The 13,938-nt window shown below is 57.1% G+C and overlaps 1 protein-coding gene across 2 annotated transcripts in view; it reads right to left on the bottom strand.

Annotated features, from left to right (window-relative positions):
* ANK1 (ankyrin 1) overlaps nt 1-13,938 on the bottom strand; it is a 68,367-nt gene that overhangs the window by 17,087 nt on the left and 37,342 nt on the right. For both annotated transcript variants that reach the window (XM_075724125.1, XM_075724123.1), the window contains 17 exons: nt 13,670-13,771; nt 8,027-8,125; nt 6,872-6,970; nt 6,065-6,163; nt 5,766-5,951; nt 5,534-5,632; nt 4,847-4,945; nt 4,395-4,493; nt 3,731-3,928; nt 3,549-3,647; nt 3,067-3,165; nt 2,712-2,810; nt 2,324-2,521; nt 2,050-2,148; nt 1,863-1,961; nt 549-746; nt 226-324 (listed from right to left, as the gene is read on the bottom strand). In XM_075724125.1, coding sequence (XP_075580240.1) covers nt 226-324; nt 549-746; nt 1,863-1,961; nt 2,050-2,148; nt 2,324-2,521; nt 2,712-2,810; nt 3,067-3,165; nt 3,549-3,647; nt 3,731-3,928; nt 4,395-4,493; nt 4,847-4,945; nt 5,534-5,632; nt 5,766-5,951; nt 6,065-6,163; nt 6,872-6,970; nt 8,027-8,125; nt 13,670-13,771 — 2,070 coding nt within the window. The remainder of the gene's footprint in view (nt 1-225; nt 325-548; nt 747-1,862; nt 1,962-2,049; nt 2,149-2,323; nt 2,522-2,711; nt 2,811-3,066; nt 3,166-3,548; nt 3,648-3,730; nt 3,929-4,394; nt 4,494-4,846; nt 4,946-5,533; nt 5,633-5,765; nt 5,952-6,064; nt 6,164-6,871; nt 6,971-8,026; nt 8,126-13,669; nt 13,772-13,938) is intronic.

The following is a 13,938-nucleotide window of genomic DNA, read 5'->3' as shown; positions in this document are numbered from 1 at the left end:
GGGGGTACAGGGGTGAGCTGTGGGAGCAGGCAAGAATAATCCCTCCAGGGAGGTGCGGACTCTTTCTCCTCTTCCCCCCAAGACACAGACAAGATGGTAAGGATGCCTGCAAGAGGGGAGACTCTTGCACAAAGAAAAAGAAAAGCAATGCTCCTCCTGAAGTAGGCCTAGATGTAGTTCCCCCATAGATTTTTCACCACAGCCATGATCAATGCACTACTTTACCCTGGTCATTGCATCCACTGTGACTCCGTGTTTCACCAGAACATCAGCAACCAGCACATGCCCCTCTTGGGCCACGAGATGGAGAGGAGTCAGGCCACTCTGCAAACAGAGGAGGTCTCAGCACAGTGGCGATGCCATCACTGCAGCTCTACCAGCAGAGACTCTAAGTCAGGTCTCCAACCTGGCAAATTGACCAACACTGTGCTGTTGGCCAGCGCACTGCTGCCCGAATGCAGGGAGGCACTGGGGCCTGGACTACCTGGACTACACTCCTTGCCAGGGTGTTCGCCTCCAGCCTGGCAGGAGGCGCCGGGACAACTTACCTTGTTGCCTAGGTTGCCGTTGGCTTGTTTGGATAAAAGCAGTGCCACCATGTCCGCATGCCCTTCCTGGGAAGCCAGGTGTAGGGGGGTGACTCCCTGCACAGACTCCGCGTTTGCAGAAGCCCCGTACTGCAGCAAGCTGCTGGCCACCTCCATCTGGTTCTGCTTGGCAGCAAGGTGCAGGGGGGTGTACCCGTTCTGCAGGGAGAGAGGCTCGTTACAGTCCCCAGCCCCTGCTGAGCAGACCAGCAGGGACAGAAGGTGCCACCTTGCCTCTCCAGGCCAGGCCTGCCCTTCCTAGTCACCTCCAGAGCTCAGGGACACGGGCTCACACCCAAACCATCTCCCTGACAGCAACTAGCCCTGACGCTGAGGTCAAACCCCACTCTTCCAGCCAAGTCAGCACAGGGGTTTCAAAGACCACCTGCTTCAGGCTTGACTGGTACCGGCTGTCCTGGAGTTTTCCACGCATGAATTTCTACAGCTGTATTCAGCCAGCTGGAGCTGTGAGAGGTCAGGGCAGACAGACACCTCCTAGAACGTGTCTGGCTGAGGTGTGGAGCAAAACTCACAATACGCAGGATTAGTATTCAGCCCAAGACTGCAGGGCCTTGAGCACTGCCTTTGCTGCCATGCTGCAGGAGCAAAGCAGCTGGCAGCCACCCTCTGCCCGCGGCCACACGCAGGCTGTCAGTGACGCAGACCAACGGGGGATCGGCGCCAGTACCGGCTGCTCGTGATGCCTGCCCAGCGAGTCTGCCGGCACCTTGCGCAGGGGGACAGGGGAGTGCCAGATGGGGAGGGCCGGCACCAGCAGCCACTTGTCTGTTCTGAGGATGCAGCTTCTGCAGACCGTGTGGAAACCGAGGCTGCTGGTCTGCTCTTTTGGGAGATGTTCCCTGTGCTCAGGCAGAGCGGGGTGACTCTCACAAGCTCGTGGGTTTTCTGACTCACTGCTTCATAGCTGCATGCAAACATTTGTGTGTGGTTTCCCAAACTGCCAGACCGCAGCACTGCTCCGCAGGGCTTGCCATGGAAACACATCCCCAGGCAACAGCCACAACACTGCCATCAGGGACTATCCCTGGCACAGCCTGTCTGCTGGAACAGGACGACCACCCGGCACCCCTGCCTGCCCCACGTGCCGGTGGAAGGGACAGGCAGGTGTGAGCAGCAGGTGTGGAGAGTGGCTGGTGGTGATCGGTCCCTTGTACACTCCCCAAGTGTCAGGGTTGAGGGGCAATGCTGGCCCCAGGCCAGCATGCATTAATTAGACACACGACACATCCCCAGGAACACCCAGTCCAGCCTTACCGAGGCTGAGCTGTGCGGGGAGCTCCCCTTGGGAAGCAGCAGCTTGACGATCTCCAGGTTGTTGTGGTACACAGCCACGTGCAGTGGGGTCAGGCCATTCTGGGGAGGGGGAGAGGGCACAGACAGGTGAGACAGAGCCTCTCCCCGTACCACAGCACTCCTCCCACTCCACTGGAGCAGCACTCACCTTCCCTGCTGCATTGGGGTGAGCATCATGTGCCAGCAGCAGCTCTGCCACATCCACCTTCCCATACTTGGCTGCAACGTGGAGAGGGGTATATCCTTTCTGAGGAGAAAGGCAGCCCATCACAGGGTGTACGGGGATGAGGAGGAGAGCACTAGCACATGCTGCGGCACAGGAGGAGGCTACACCTCCTGTGACAGGGACACTGTGCCACCAGCCTGCCCAGCCTTGACCCAGCCAGGTGATGCCTTCAGTGGCAGTGGCCACAGCAGCCTACCTTGGTCATGCAGGTCTGTGAGGCCCCCTCCTCCAGCAGGGCCAGGGCCGTGTCCACGTGCCCCTCTTTGGCAGTGATGTGCAGGGGCGTGTGCCCCGCTGTTGTGGCCAGGTTGGGGTTGGCGTTGTTCTCCAGCAGGAGCCTGACCATGCCGGTGTGGCCGAGGCGTGCAGCACAGTGCAGAGGAGTCTGGTCATCCTGTGAGGGAGGCAGAGAAGCTGTTTTGGCAGACCTGGACCGGTCCCTTGCTTGCCATGCCGAAGGGGCCTCAGCCCTGTTCCTGCTGTTGCATGGCCCCTGGCAGGCCAGGTTCTGGGCAGGCAAGAGCGAAGAAACCAGCACCGGCTGTTCCCAGAGCTGGACTATCACACAGGTTCTCTCTACCTACCTTGGCCTTGGCATTGGCTTTGGCTTTGTTCTGCAGCAGGTACTTTGCCACATCCATGTGCCCAGCTCTGGCTGCCATGTGTAGGGGCGTCTCCACTTTCTGCACCAAGGACATGATAAAGTGGTGAGGCCGTAGGAGGGGATGTGCCTTCCTGCAATCGTTCCTCTGGTCCGAGCACAGGAGAGCAGTGCCCACAACCTCTTCTGGCCCCTACCAGCTCCTCCTGCCAGCACAAAGCAGGCGCAGGGCACCGGGTTGCTCAGGAGAGCAGAGAGCACAGGACTCGGGCAATCCCCACCTCCTGCTGGATCCCACCATGCTGAGTTCCCACAGCCCCAGCCAGGGTGGGACTCACCACATTGGACACATTAGGAGAGGCTCCACGCTGCAGCAGGGTCTTGACGATGGGCAGGTGCCCCATGAAGGCAGCCACATGCAATGGGGTCAAGCCGGACTGTGGAGAGAAAGGGGCCAGGTGCCAAGATGGTGGCTGATGGCCTTGCCAACACCTCTCCCTGCCCCCTCCTCTCCCTCCCCGGGGCACACTCTACCACAGAGGCAAACTCTGGGTCCCCAGCCTGGCCCCAGCAGCCTGGCCGGTGAGCTGAGGGGAACGCGGAGCGCTGCTGCCTGCCCTGCAGTCCCCCTGCCCTGTAGGGAGCAGGCTGTGGGGAGATGCTGCCAGGCTCAACAGGCCCTGAGCTGCAAAGAGCTATAAGCCACAATGAAGAAGGCGCCTGGGGACCCGCAGAGGCAAAGGGCCATCGTCCCCTGCAGCGCTGCCTGCTCTGCACAAGCAGCAACAGGAGAGCTGGGGCTGGGCTGCACCCCACCTACCTCCGTGACGGCGTCGATGGAGGCACCCGTCTTCAGCAGCAGCTCCATCACCCGGATGTGGTTCTTCTTGCAGGCGATATGGAGGGGTGTGAAGCCATTCTGCAGATGGACAGGTGGACAGTCATTTGCAAGAACACTCTCCTTCTCCCCTGCCCCAGCCCTGCCTGCCCCTCCTCACTCACCAGGGCTCGGGAGTTGGGCTTGGCCCCCTTCTCCACCAGCAGCTTGGCCACCCGGTGGTGCCCGCAGTGCGCAGCCACGTGCAGCGGCGTTAGGTGGTCCAGGGTCATGTCATCAATCTCGGCGCCGTACTCCAGGAGCAGGCGCACGCAGTCCAGGTGGTCGCCCTGCGCTGCCATGTGGATCGGCGACAAGCCGTTCTACGACCGTGGAGAGGAGCCTCAGGTCTGCGCCAGGAGCGGGACCAGGCATCCCACCCAGCCCCTGCCTCACTCCCCTGGCCACAGCTCTGGGGCAGAAGAGATGGCATGTTCCCCAGGGTGCTACCAGAGAGGAGCCCCGAAACCCTTCACGGAGACTTACAGGGCAGCAATGCTGAGCAGAGGGCAGGGCCTGAAGAGCTGCTGCCATGGAGCAGGCTGTCCCCAGACCAGGGTCCCCAGACCCCTTCTCAGGGCTGGTCCCTTTGAAGCATGCAGCCCTCAGGCAAAGGGCTGCAGCTAGGGCCAAGGAGGAGGTCAGGAAGCTCCTTGCCCCTTGGGAGGCCAAAAACTCAGCCCCAGCCCAGCCATGGGTGGCATCCAGCGACTGTGCACAGCTTGTTACCCCCCGTGTGCTGCCCTGGGACCTGGCACCAAGCACAACCCCACAGAGTCCCATGGCTACCTTGGTTTTGGCTTGAATGGGAGCCCCGTGGTCCAGCAGGATCTCTGCAATTCGCACGTGTCCATTGCGAGCTGCACAGTGGAGAGGGGTCAGCTTGTCCTGGTGAGAAAGGAGGGTTCAAGGGCTCAGCACGGGCAAGGAAGGGCAGGGCTCCCCTCAGGCAGGAGAGTAACAGGGACTTTGGACTTGTTTACAAAATAAGGCAAAAATGAGCCTGCCCTCAGCCCCCAGGGCACACCCACTGTAGCCATGCAGCCACCTCTCACCTCTGCATGCACCAGCAAAAAACCTGGGCCATCCCCTTAGTGCACCAGGGACCTTCCCTCACACACCCAGCAAGATGGTCACAGGGTATGCGCTGGGCGGTGCAGCATGGCAGTGCTCCCTGGACGCAAGGAGCTCGGGGAGGGAGATGGCCCACGTACTTGCTGGTGATTCAGAAGCGGTCTCACCTTGGTCCTTGTCTCTATCTGGGCCCCACGGTCCAGCAGCAGCCGTACCATGATGATGTTGCCCCGGCGGGAGGCTATGTGCAGGGGAGTGATCCCATTCTGCCAGAAGAAACGACAGGCTGTTAGAGGGAGCAGCCCCTTCCCTTTCCCCCTCGGGGCTGCAAGGAGGCATGGGGCGAACAAAAGACAGAGGGCAGGGGAGAGCTAAATCCCTGCCCAGGGACGGCCAGGGGAACAGCTTGTTTCACAGGGCTGGGAGAGAACGTGAGCACTGGCTCCTGCCTGCTGCTAAAGGCTGTGGACAGAAGCTGCACAGAGCTCGCAGGGAAGTGCCAGCCCACGGATTTGGCTGCACCCACGGGACTGGAAGAGGCACGCCAACTGCAGGGGCTATAAGCTCTGCCCTGCAGTGACAGCACCAGCTCTCCCTCAGCCTGGACACAAAGTCCCAAGAGCTTCCAGGGATGCATGGCTGCATCCAACAGAGGGGAGACATAGAAGAAAAGCCCCGCACTGGTTATTAATGGCAACTCCCCAGACATGCATCAGTGTGCTACCTTCTGCATGGTCCCACCTCACCAGCATACCCTGGCAGCTGCTGCTGCACCTACATGGAAAGGAGGCAAGGCATCCTCCTCTGGTGCTGGAGCAGTACCAGTCCCAGCAGCCTTCCCACTCTGCACTCACCTGGGGCGTGAAGTTGACACTGGCTCCACGGTTCAGCAGTAACTGGGCCACACTGAGATTCTCGTAGTGGGCTGCAATGTGCAAGGGGGTAAATCCAGTCTAGGGGAAAGAAGGAGGGATCAGCCCAGCCAGACACATGCTCCCTGCTGAAAGGATGAATAAATACAGCATACCAAGCTGCTGTTCTCCCCTGTGGGAAAGCTCCCAGAGAGAGGATGGGAAAGCCACACACCTTGGAGAGGACATCAGCATTGGGGTCATTCTGCAGCAGCACGGCAGCTGTGCGAGTGTCATCGTTGCGGGCTGCAATGTGCAGGGCGGGCAGGCGGACCTTACCCTTTGTCCCATAGTTGATAAGGTGAGCAACCACGTTCTCATGGCCTTGCTGCAGAGCCACAGCTAGTGGCGTGAAGCCATCCTGCGAAGGAGAGGCAGGTGAGAGGGGGAGAAACGAGGAGCCGTGGCAGCACCTGGCACATCCAACAGCAGCCCCAACAAGCAGGGCTTGAGGGTCCTCCCCAAGGATCTCACCTCTGTGGCTACATTCTGGTTGGCTCCATTTTCCAGCAAGAACTTGACGACTTCCAGGTGGTTTTCCTGCGCTGCCATGTAGAGGGGTGTGAAGCCTTTCTGCAAACACAGGGCCATGCACATCAACACAACTCTTCCTTGAGATTCTCAAGCTCCTCGCAGACCTATGCCCCATCAACACCCACACCCTCAGCTCACTGAACTAGGGCAAAAGCATACACAGTGTGGGTGGGAAAAGGGAAGAAAACTGGCAACGGTGGAGCAATCATAGAGAGCTGGACCCCAAGGCTCCCCATCCAGAAAGAACCAGGGGACGCTTCACAACAACAGTCAACCCAGAAGACACTACCTTCCACTCACTGCCACTACTCTCCCTTGCTTCAGGGGTGTCTTTCCCATCAGGCAAAAGCTGAAGAGCTTGCAGCCCCACCAGACCCAAGAAAGAGCACAAAGGAGGCACAGTGTGCAGAGCTGCAGGGGCTGCTGGAGACCTCGAGGCTGTGCCAGGGAGGCATCAGCCATGAGTCCTCCCAGGATGAGTTCAGCATGCTTGTGTGTGCTGCCGTGGACTCGCTCAGCAAACAGACCATCCTGGTCCCCCCATATCCCTCAAGACACCCTCCCCACCACTTGCACACTCGTCTTCTTTCAGGAGTCTGGCAGACCGGTCCTTACCCCTGCCCCTGAACAGGACTGGAGAGAAACTGTAAAGGGCTGCTGAAGTGCCCATGCTGGACACAGTTCCCAGCATGACGCCACCATCATGCATGCTGGGTGCTTTTCCTGCCCCAGCCCAGGTCACTTTACCTGTGATTGCGCATTGACGTTGGCCCCATAGTTCACCAGTTCCCGGACCACGTCCTGTTGTCCAGCCAGGGCAGCAATGTGCAGGGCTGTGTTTCCCTTCTGAAAGACACCACAGGGCACTTCTCAGGGGCTGGAACAGCCCAGGATGCCGGGGAAAGATGGGCCTGACATGTGCTAACATGCATGCAAACAGAGCAGCTGGCCAGGGGACGCCTGTGGGGCCATGCAGCCCTTGCTCCAGGCCCCATCCCTGCTACAGACCAGGCAGCTACCCTTCACATTTGCTGGCCGGGGAAGAGAGTGATTTCATCTTTCCCATGAAGTTACTGGCAGCAAAAGCTGTATGCATTGTCAGGCTCTGTGTAGCTCCAGCACTGAGAGATGAGGAGGGGCGGGAGGATGGGGGAGCTGAGCTGGCAGTCTTCAGGCAAAACTGCAGCGTGCACCCTGGCAGCCAAGGCATCCCAGCAGAGCTAAGGGATGATAAGCAGGCTGGAAAATGCAGACACAGGCTCTTCTGACTTGTGCCTCTGGGTGGTGTGGCAGAATGCCAGACTCTGCTCCATGCCCCGAGCCCTGCCAGAGCACTGGGGAGGTGGCAAGCAGGCCCCCTCCTGCTCTCACAGCCCTTCAGATGGTGCTGAAGGCTGCTCATTTGTCAGCCCTGCTTGCTTGTGCCGTTGTCTCACTTGTCACCGAGCAAGAACCACACCCTGCTGTGGTGATGCAAGGAGAGAATTATATCTTATTTAAGGAGCACCAGAGCTCTCCAGGCTTGTGACAACGGTACCGAGGCCATCTCAGTGCTGTAGCGTGCAGGGTCTGCCCTGGGACAGCGAGGGCTGACTTGAGCTGGCAGCCAGTGCCAGGGGGAGATGTGAGTAAAGACAGCATTAACACGTGGCTTCTGTCACTCCCCTCTTGAGCTCGCAGTGGCCCCCTCCCACCCACCTGGAGGTGCCCAGCACAGCTTTGGCTGCGCTGAAATCAGAGCCTGGTCCCCAGGCCCCAGCCCAGCAGCGCTGCCACCAGCACGGCCCTTCCAGGGGCTGAAAGCAAACAGCATCATTCACTGCTCAGCTACTGCTGGTGTGTCTGGCAGCAATGGCAGGGTGCGGAGCTGTGACTAATGTGACCAGACTCCCTTATCCTCACCTTGGTGGTTGTCTCCAAAACGATCTCCTTGTGCAGCAGCTCCACCACCATTTTCACATGGCCCTCCTTGGAGGCCAGGTGCAAGGCGTTCAGCCCATTCTGGAAGGAGCAAAGGTGGGAGAGAGGCGTTAGTCACCTGCTGGGGCTGGGGCTCTCCAGGGAAGCCCCTGCTCTGAGCTCCTGTGCAGACACAATGGTGGGCGCTTGGCCCATACCGGAGAAACTCTAGGCTGGTGGGAGCAGGAGCCGTTGCCTTGCCCTCGAGCCCTGCCCTAGCATCCAGCGTGACAGCCATGGTTAGCTCCACGCTGCCAGGGCAACTGCATGCAGCTGAATGCTGAATTGCTCACTAATGCTGGAGGTCTCTCCATGAGCAAAACGCAGAAGATTTCCTACGGACGGGTGGCACCACACCTCAGCGCGTGCGCGTTTGGCGCCACAGGTGCTGTTTCAGTCCTCCCAGCTCACGACACATCCCTGATGTCAACTCCTGTCTTTGCTCAAGTGACTTTCCTTGGGGTGCCCCTCCCTGCGATCGCCTGCCTGCAGTCAGGCTTTTCAAACCTAAAGCACAGAACTGAGCTTTGTGTATGGCCCAGAGTGAGGATGCACTAGAGCTGCTGTGTAACTGTGCACAGAAACCTTAAACTTTAACGTTTACACAGACAGAAGTGCAGTGAGAAGCTCTGCCTGGGACAATGATTTTACCAAGCAGCAGCCAAATTTAATTCACAACAGTTCAGGAGCTTCCAGTCCAGCAGCTGGCTTCTTCCTGGCTTTGCAGACTGCCCACCAACAGCCCCATCCTGCAGCCCATGCTCAGCAGAGGGTCGGCTTTGCTCCCTCAGAGTTTAGCTGCAGCAAAGGGTGCAGAGAAAGTGTTGGCTGTGCTACTGCTAAGCTCTACCAGTTCCAGGAAGCTCCCAAACAACTGAAGTGACTTCTCAGGAACATCTTTGCGTGTGCCCCCGTTTAGCTGGCCTTCTTCCTACACGTGGAACCTGAGCACTAGGAGCGAAGGGCTGGCCAGTGCCCTTTGAGCATGCCTGGGCTCTCAGAAGGAGGTGTCAGGCCAGTCAGCACCCTAGAGGCTGCTAAGACAGCTTCTGCTCCATTATTTCTGACACCCTCTTCCTCTTCCCAGATATGAACAAAAGGGCTGGGATATTTGCTGGCTAAGAGGTTAAATACTTGCAGGCAATTTCAGATGTCGCTTTTTCCCCGTAACACAAACTCCCCTTGTCCCTCGCTTCTCCCAGGTGGATGCACTATGTTTACTCACCCCTACACACTCCTATCACATGGCAGACAGACACCAGCTCCCTGTGAGCACACAGTCCTGCCCAAGTACTCCACCTCCCAACCATCTGTTTCGGCTTCTGTAGATTACTGGAAGGTCACTTCACAGAATTGCTTCACCCCCACCCGAGTATAGGTAGGGGAGCAGAAAATGCCCAGGGAGGCTCCAGTTCCAGCCCTCAACACTCCAGTTAAACTTAGAACCGCTTCAAGAGTGTTACCATACTGGAAAAAGGTTTCCCACCCTCTCTGACTTAAAGCACCAGGATCATAGTCAAAGAGCCACATATTCTTTTGCTCAACTCTGATTACAGCACAAAGAGCAAAAACCTGGAAAACCACAGGCTTCCTCAGCACGCCAACTCCAAAGTTGCCTAGAGCCTCCAGCACAAAAGGCCTGCTTCCAAGGGAAAATGAAATGGGAATGCTGCAACACCCACAGAACAGAAACACTCCCCAACCAGGCCTCGCTACACTGAGCCCATCGCCTCGGTCAAGCGCAGTTTCCTTGACTAAGACACGCGTACACAACCCCATGCAGATGGTCGCTGACACCCTTCGTGCGCTCACAGATGGGCTATGTGGCCGCAGACACACGCGCTTTTTCTCGGTTACACTCATGCAACAAACGCCTGGAGTGCAAGACCACAGATGCTCGGTTGCTCTCCTCAGCACATATGCCCTTTTACGCAAGGGATTCATAAATAACCTTTTAAATGCTGAAAACCTGTGAGGAATCATTATTCTCTGGCTTTACAGCAATAAGCACAATGTTTGCAGAAGATCGTTTCCCAGCGGCCCATCGATATTTCTGCTCCAGGAACAATACAGCCTGGTTTGCACATTTGCTTTGGTTTGACAGCTCATCTGACCTAAAACCGCCACAGGATGTGCTTAATTTGAAAGATGCTGTATTCCCCTCACTGAGTGCCGCAAATGCTTCCCAGAAATCCCAGTCGCTGGCTGCCAATGCGACAAACGAAACCCTACAGAAAAACACAACAGGCGGGACTTTGCGCTTGGCCTGTAGCAAAGCAGGGCCCTGCCCTGGGCTGCCCATCAGGACTGTGATGGGCCGCTCCACCAGAGACTACCTCCGGGCACCCATTGCTAGCACAGCGCTCTGCCCAGCTGGTGAGGGTCCCGGCAGTGAGGTGCGCTCATCCTCAGGCCTCCAGCTCCTCACGGATGAGATGGGCACGTGCAGGAATTCGAAACACGAAAGAGGTGGATGATGAAGACGCTGATGCAGACGGCAGCAATGAAGGGGATGAAATTGGCGGGATGAAGATCAGATGGCATGTCAAGGTCTCTGCACTTGAGTAAGAATACAGGGCCTGTGGGATAGGTCTGACCACATATATCCCTCTTTATTCTATACAGGACATGTGAGGTTGGACCTTTCCCACAGGTCTGATATTCCTCAGAAGGAAACCCCAAAGTGCCATCTAACCTCAGGGAGACGGCAGGAACCAGTGCAAAGACATCACTCAAAGAAGCGCCTCATACTGTTGTAGCCACGTGCTCCCCATCAAGGTGTCAAATCCCCTCACCAGCACCAGAAACCTGGCTGGAAACAGGACTCGCAGCCAGTCCGTGGAGACAGCTAATGACTGACCCTCTGTCTGGGTGAGGAAGAAGTTCAAAGCCATCGTCTTTAGCTTGTGGCTGGGTCTCCCTGTTTTAATTCTTTGCAGAGCCCTCTCCAGAACCACATATTACTCTGCACTAGAGCGGTATGGGAGCAGTGGATGTAGAAATCCTCCCTCTGCTTTTAGGCTTGTCATCGGAAATGAGTGAACATCTGTGGCGCGCTCTGCTTGTGGAGTCTCCCATCTCAGAAGGCACGGGCCAGTGTGACCAAACATAGCCCCCACCCACTCTTGCCCCTCTCCTCCAGACACCCACAGAAACCGGCAGGAGGGAATTCTCTGAGCCACTTGTGAACAGGCAAAGAAAGATCATTTTCCCTGGCTCTGCTCCAGCCTCTGCACACACAGGGCATACACGAATGTGCCACACATGGCAGCATCCCCAGTCCTTCCTGGAGAGGACAGTGGCACAGACGTCACCAGCAGGATCTCCCTGCTCCTTATGACTTGCTTTCCCAGAGGTCTGTAAGGGAGCAGCGGGTGCATTAACCATCTATTTGTCTCTGCTCATTTGAAGCAGGAGCTGCTTCCAGTGACTGGCCTGCTGCTGGGGCTCAATTACAGGGGCTTCTGCTCCCCCAGGAGAGACTAAGGGAGCAGCAGTTGTGCTTAATGACTGGGCCAAATTCTGAAATGAAGCACAGCAACTTGGAAGATCCTGCCAGGTGCAAGCATGTGATCTGCTCAGTGCCGAGTGCAAGCCAAGTCCTGCAGCCCAGTGCTAAGAGCGTGTTACATGGCCTCTCCTCTTTTCAAACCCTGTACATCTCCAGAATGGTTATGGGGTCAGAGCCTCTAACCCACCAACAGGACCCCATGGAAAAGCTCATCCTCAAAGGACTCTGAAACAAAAATTTTCTACCTCCTCCCTATGAGACCCCTTTGATCTAAATCCCATATGTCCCCACGCAGCCCCAGGATAGAAGTCTTTGAGAGTATCTGGATGCTGACTACGAACTAATAATCCGGGTAATACAGTGATGAACAAAATGAGCATCTCCTGAGCTCCCAAACCTCATCTAGTATCCCAGAGAGGAGAATGCAAGATGCAGTGTGCCCCAGGGGCCTGCAGAAGCCCAGCATGCCTGCACGGTACCATCAGTCAAAAAAGAAAAGGAGATGGTGACATTTCCTAGGGGAACCGGTCTGCAGTAACTGCACTGGCCACTGCAGTGCACAAATCAATAGGTCTGAACTACACTTGGTTTGGGGAGTTGGTGCTGAACCAGGTGAATATACATTTGCGCTACCTGCTGAGTCAGCCTCCCCAGCATCACTACTGCTCTGGAACTCAGCCAGCAGTGCAGTCTGTCTGTCCCCCCTGCTCAGCCCAAGCCCCCTGGGTCTCTCCCTAAAGCACCTACCCTGATTCAGGCTGAGCCACTTGCATTTGGCAGCTACACAGATACAAATGTTCTGTCGATTATGTGCAAACAATTCCTCTGTGCCTGCAGCTCTCCTTTCCTGGGGCAGACCTGTCTCTGCTCTGGGCTAGGAGGGCTTCCACCTGCCCAACACCCCCCATGCCACCAACTAGCATTTTGCAAACATCCCCTGCTTGTGTTAAGCTGCAGCTTCTGAGAATCTGAAAGCCTGAGCATTGCAGGCAAGGGGAATATCCCCAAGAGTGATTCCTGCGACGTCCCAGCCACTGTGCTACACTCTTCACAGCTATCTGCTCTGTCCTCTGATAAGCAGCTGAGCCCCTTCCAGCTGTCCCAGTTGCTTGTCACCCTAAAGGAGCCTCAGATGTCCCTCTCTGCTTACCTGTTAATGCCCTTTGCTACGCTCCAACCAATATGGCCAGGCTCCCGAGATCTTTTTAGCTATTGCTGCCCTCCCTACCCCAAAGACAACTGGTCCAGATCTGCTTTCTGGTCAGCCCTTTTCCTCCCCAGCACAGGACCTGTTTCCACCCAGCTCAGCTGTGGAAGCCTCCCCAGCACGGGACCGCTCTCATGCTGCAGTCTGCCCCGCATGGCCTCTCCCCTGAGCTCAATTCTGGTTAGGAGCTCCTGTGCCAGCTGCCTGGCACAAGCAGGGACAAGGGGCTGCAGGCTGCCTGGAGCCTAGCAGGGGGTGGTGTAGGTGAGAGGAGGATGGGGTCTGCCAGGACACTCAACTCTGCACCCTAGGGATCCCCCCACCATGCTGGCAGTCATGGCTCCGTGCTCTGCCAGGGTGGTGCGCACCCATCCATCAGCTGGGCATGCCACAGCTCTGGAGACACACGCCTGGGGACTGCACAGCGCCTTTGCAGAGCAGATTATCCTCAGGAAATGACCACTGCACAGCAAAGTTGCCGTTGCACTCCACCTAACACAGCACCCCTTTTGCCGAGCCCCCAGACGCTTGATCAGGAGCCAGGCACATCAGGCACAGGAGGGGAGTGGGGTCAGTACAGGCAGCCTCTCCCACAAAGTTTTTAAACTTCCTCTGCCAGGCAAGTTATTACCAGCCAACTTATACTCTGCTCCATGGCAAGTAGGACTGTGGGATCAGGGCCAGTGCTCCCAATCAGCTACGCAGAGCAGAGCAAGCAAGCAGCCATGGGGAACCTCGCTGCCTCCATCCTATGGGAGCAGTGTAAGGAAGGGGTGCAGTGACTGTCACTGGGCCTGGGGGAGCCACTGCGTGGCACATTTTCACATGAACTAGAGATGGTACCAGAAGCCCTGTGGGTTTCACCTACCTGGTTACAGGTGTTAATATCTACCCCATTCCTGAGGTGATCCAAGGCTTTGTCCAGATTCCCAGATCTTGCAGCTCTCAAGAAACTGGTTGCAGCATCGGCCTTGGGGAAAAAAAGAAAAAGCATGAGACTTAGAGTCCCTCTGTTCTCCCCCATCACCAGCACAAGGCCAGCTCTTCACTCAGTTGCAGGAACATGACTAGAGACCAGGCAGAAAAAGCAGAGGTCGGGCAGGTCAAGGTGGGAACTGCTGGTACAGACTGAGGTAC

This window comes from Pelecanus crispus, chromosome 21, assembly GCF_030463565.1.
Source record: "Pelecanus crispus isolate bPelCri1 chromosome 21, bPelCri1.pri, whole genome shotgun sequence".
NCBI classification, from domain to species: domain Eukaryota; kingdom Metazoa; phylum Chordata; class Aves; order Pelecaniformes; family Pelecanidae; genus Pelecanus; species Pelecanus crispus.
This window is presented reverse-complemented; position numbering and strand designations above follow the sequence as displayed.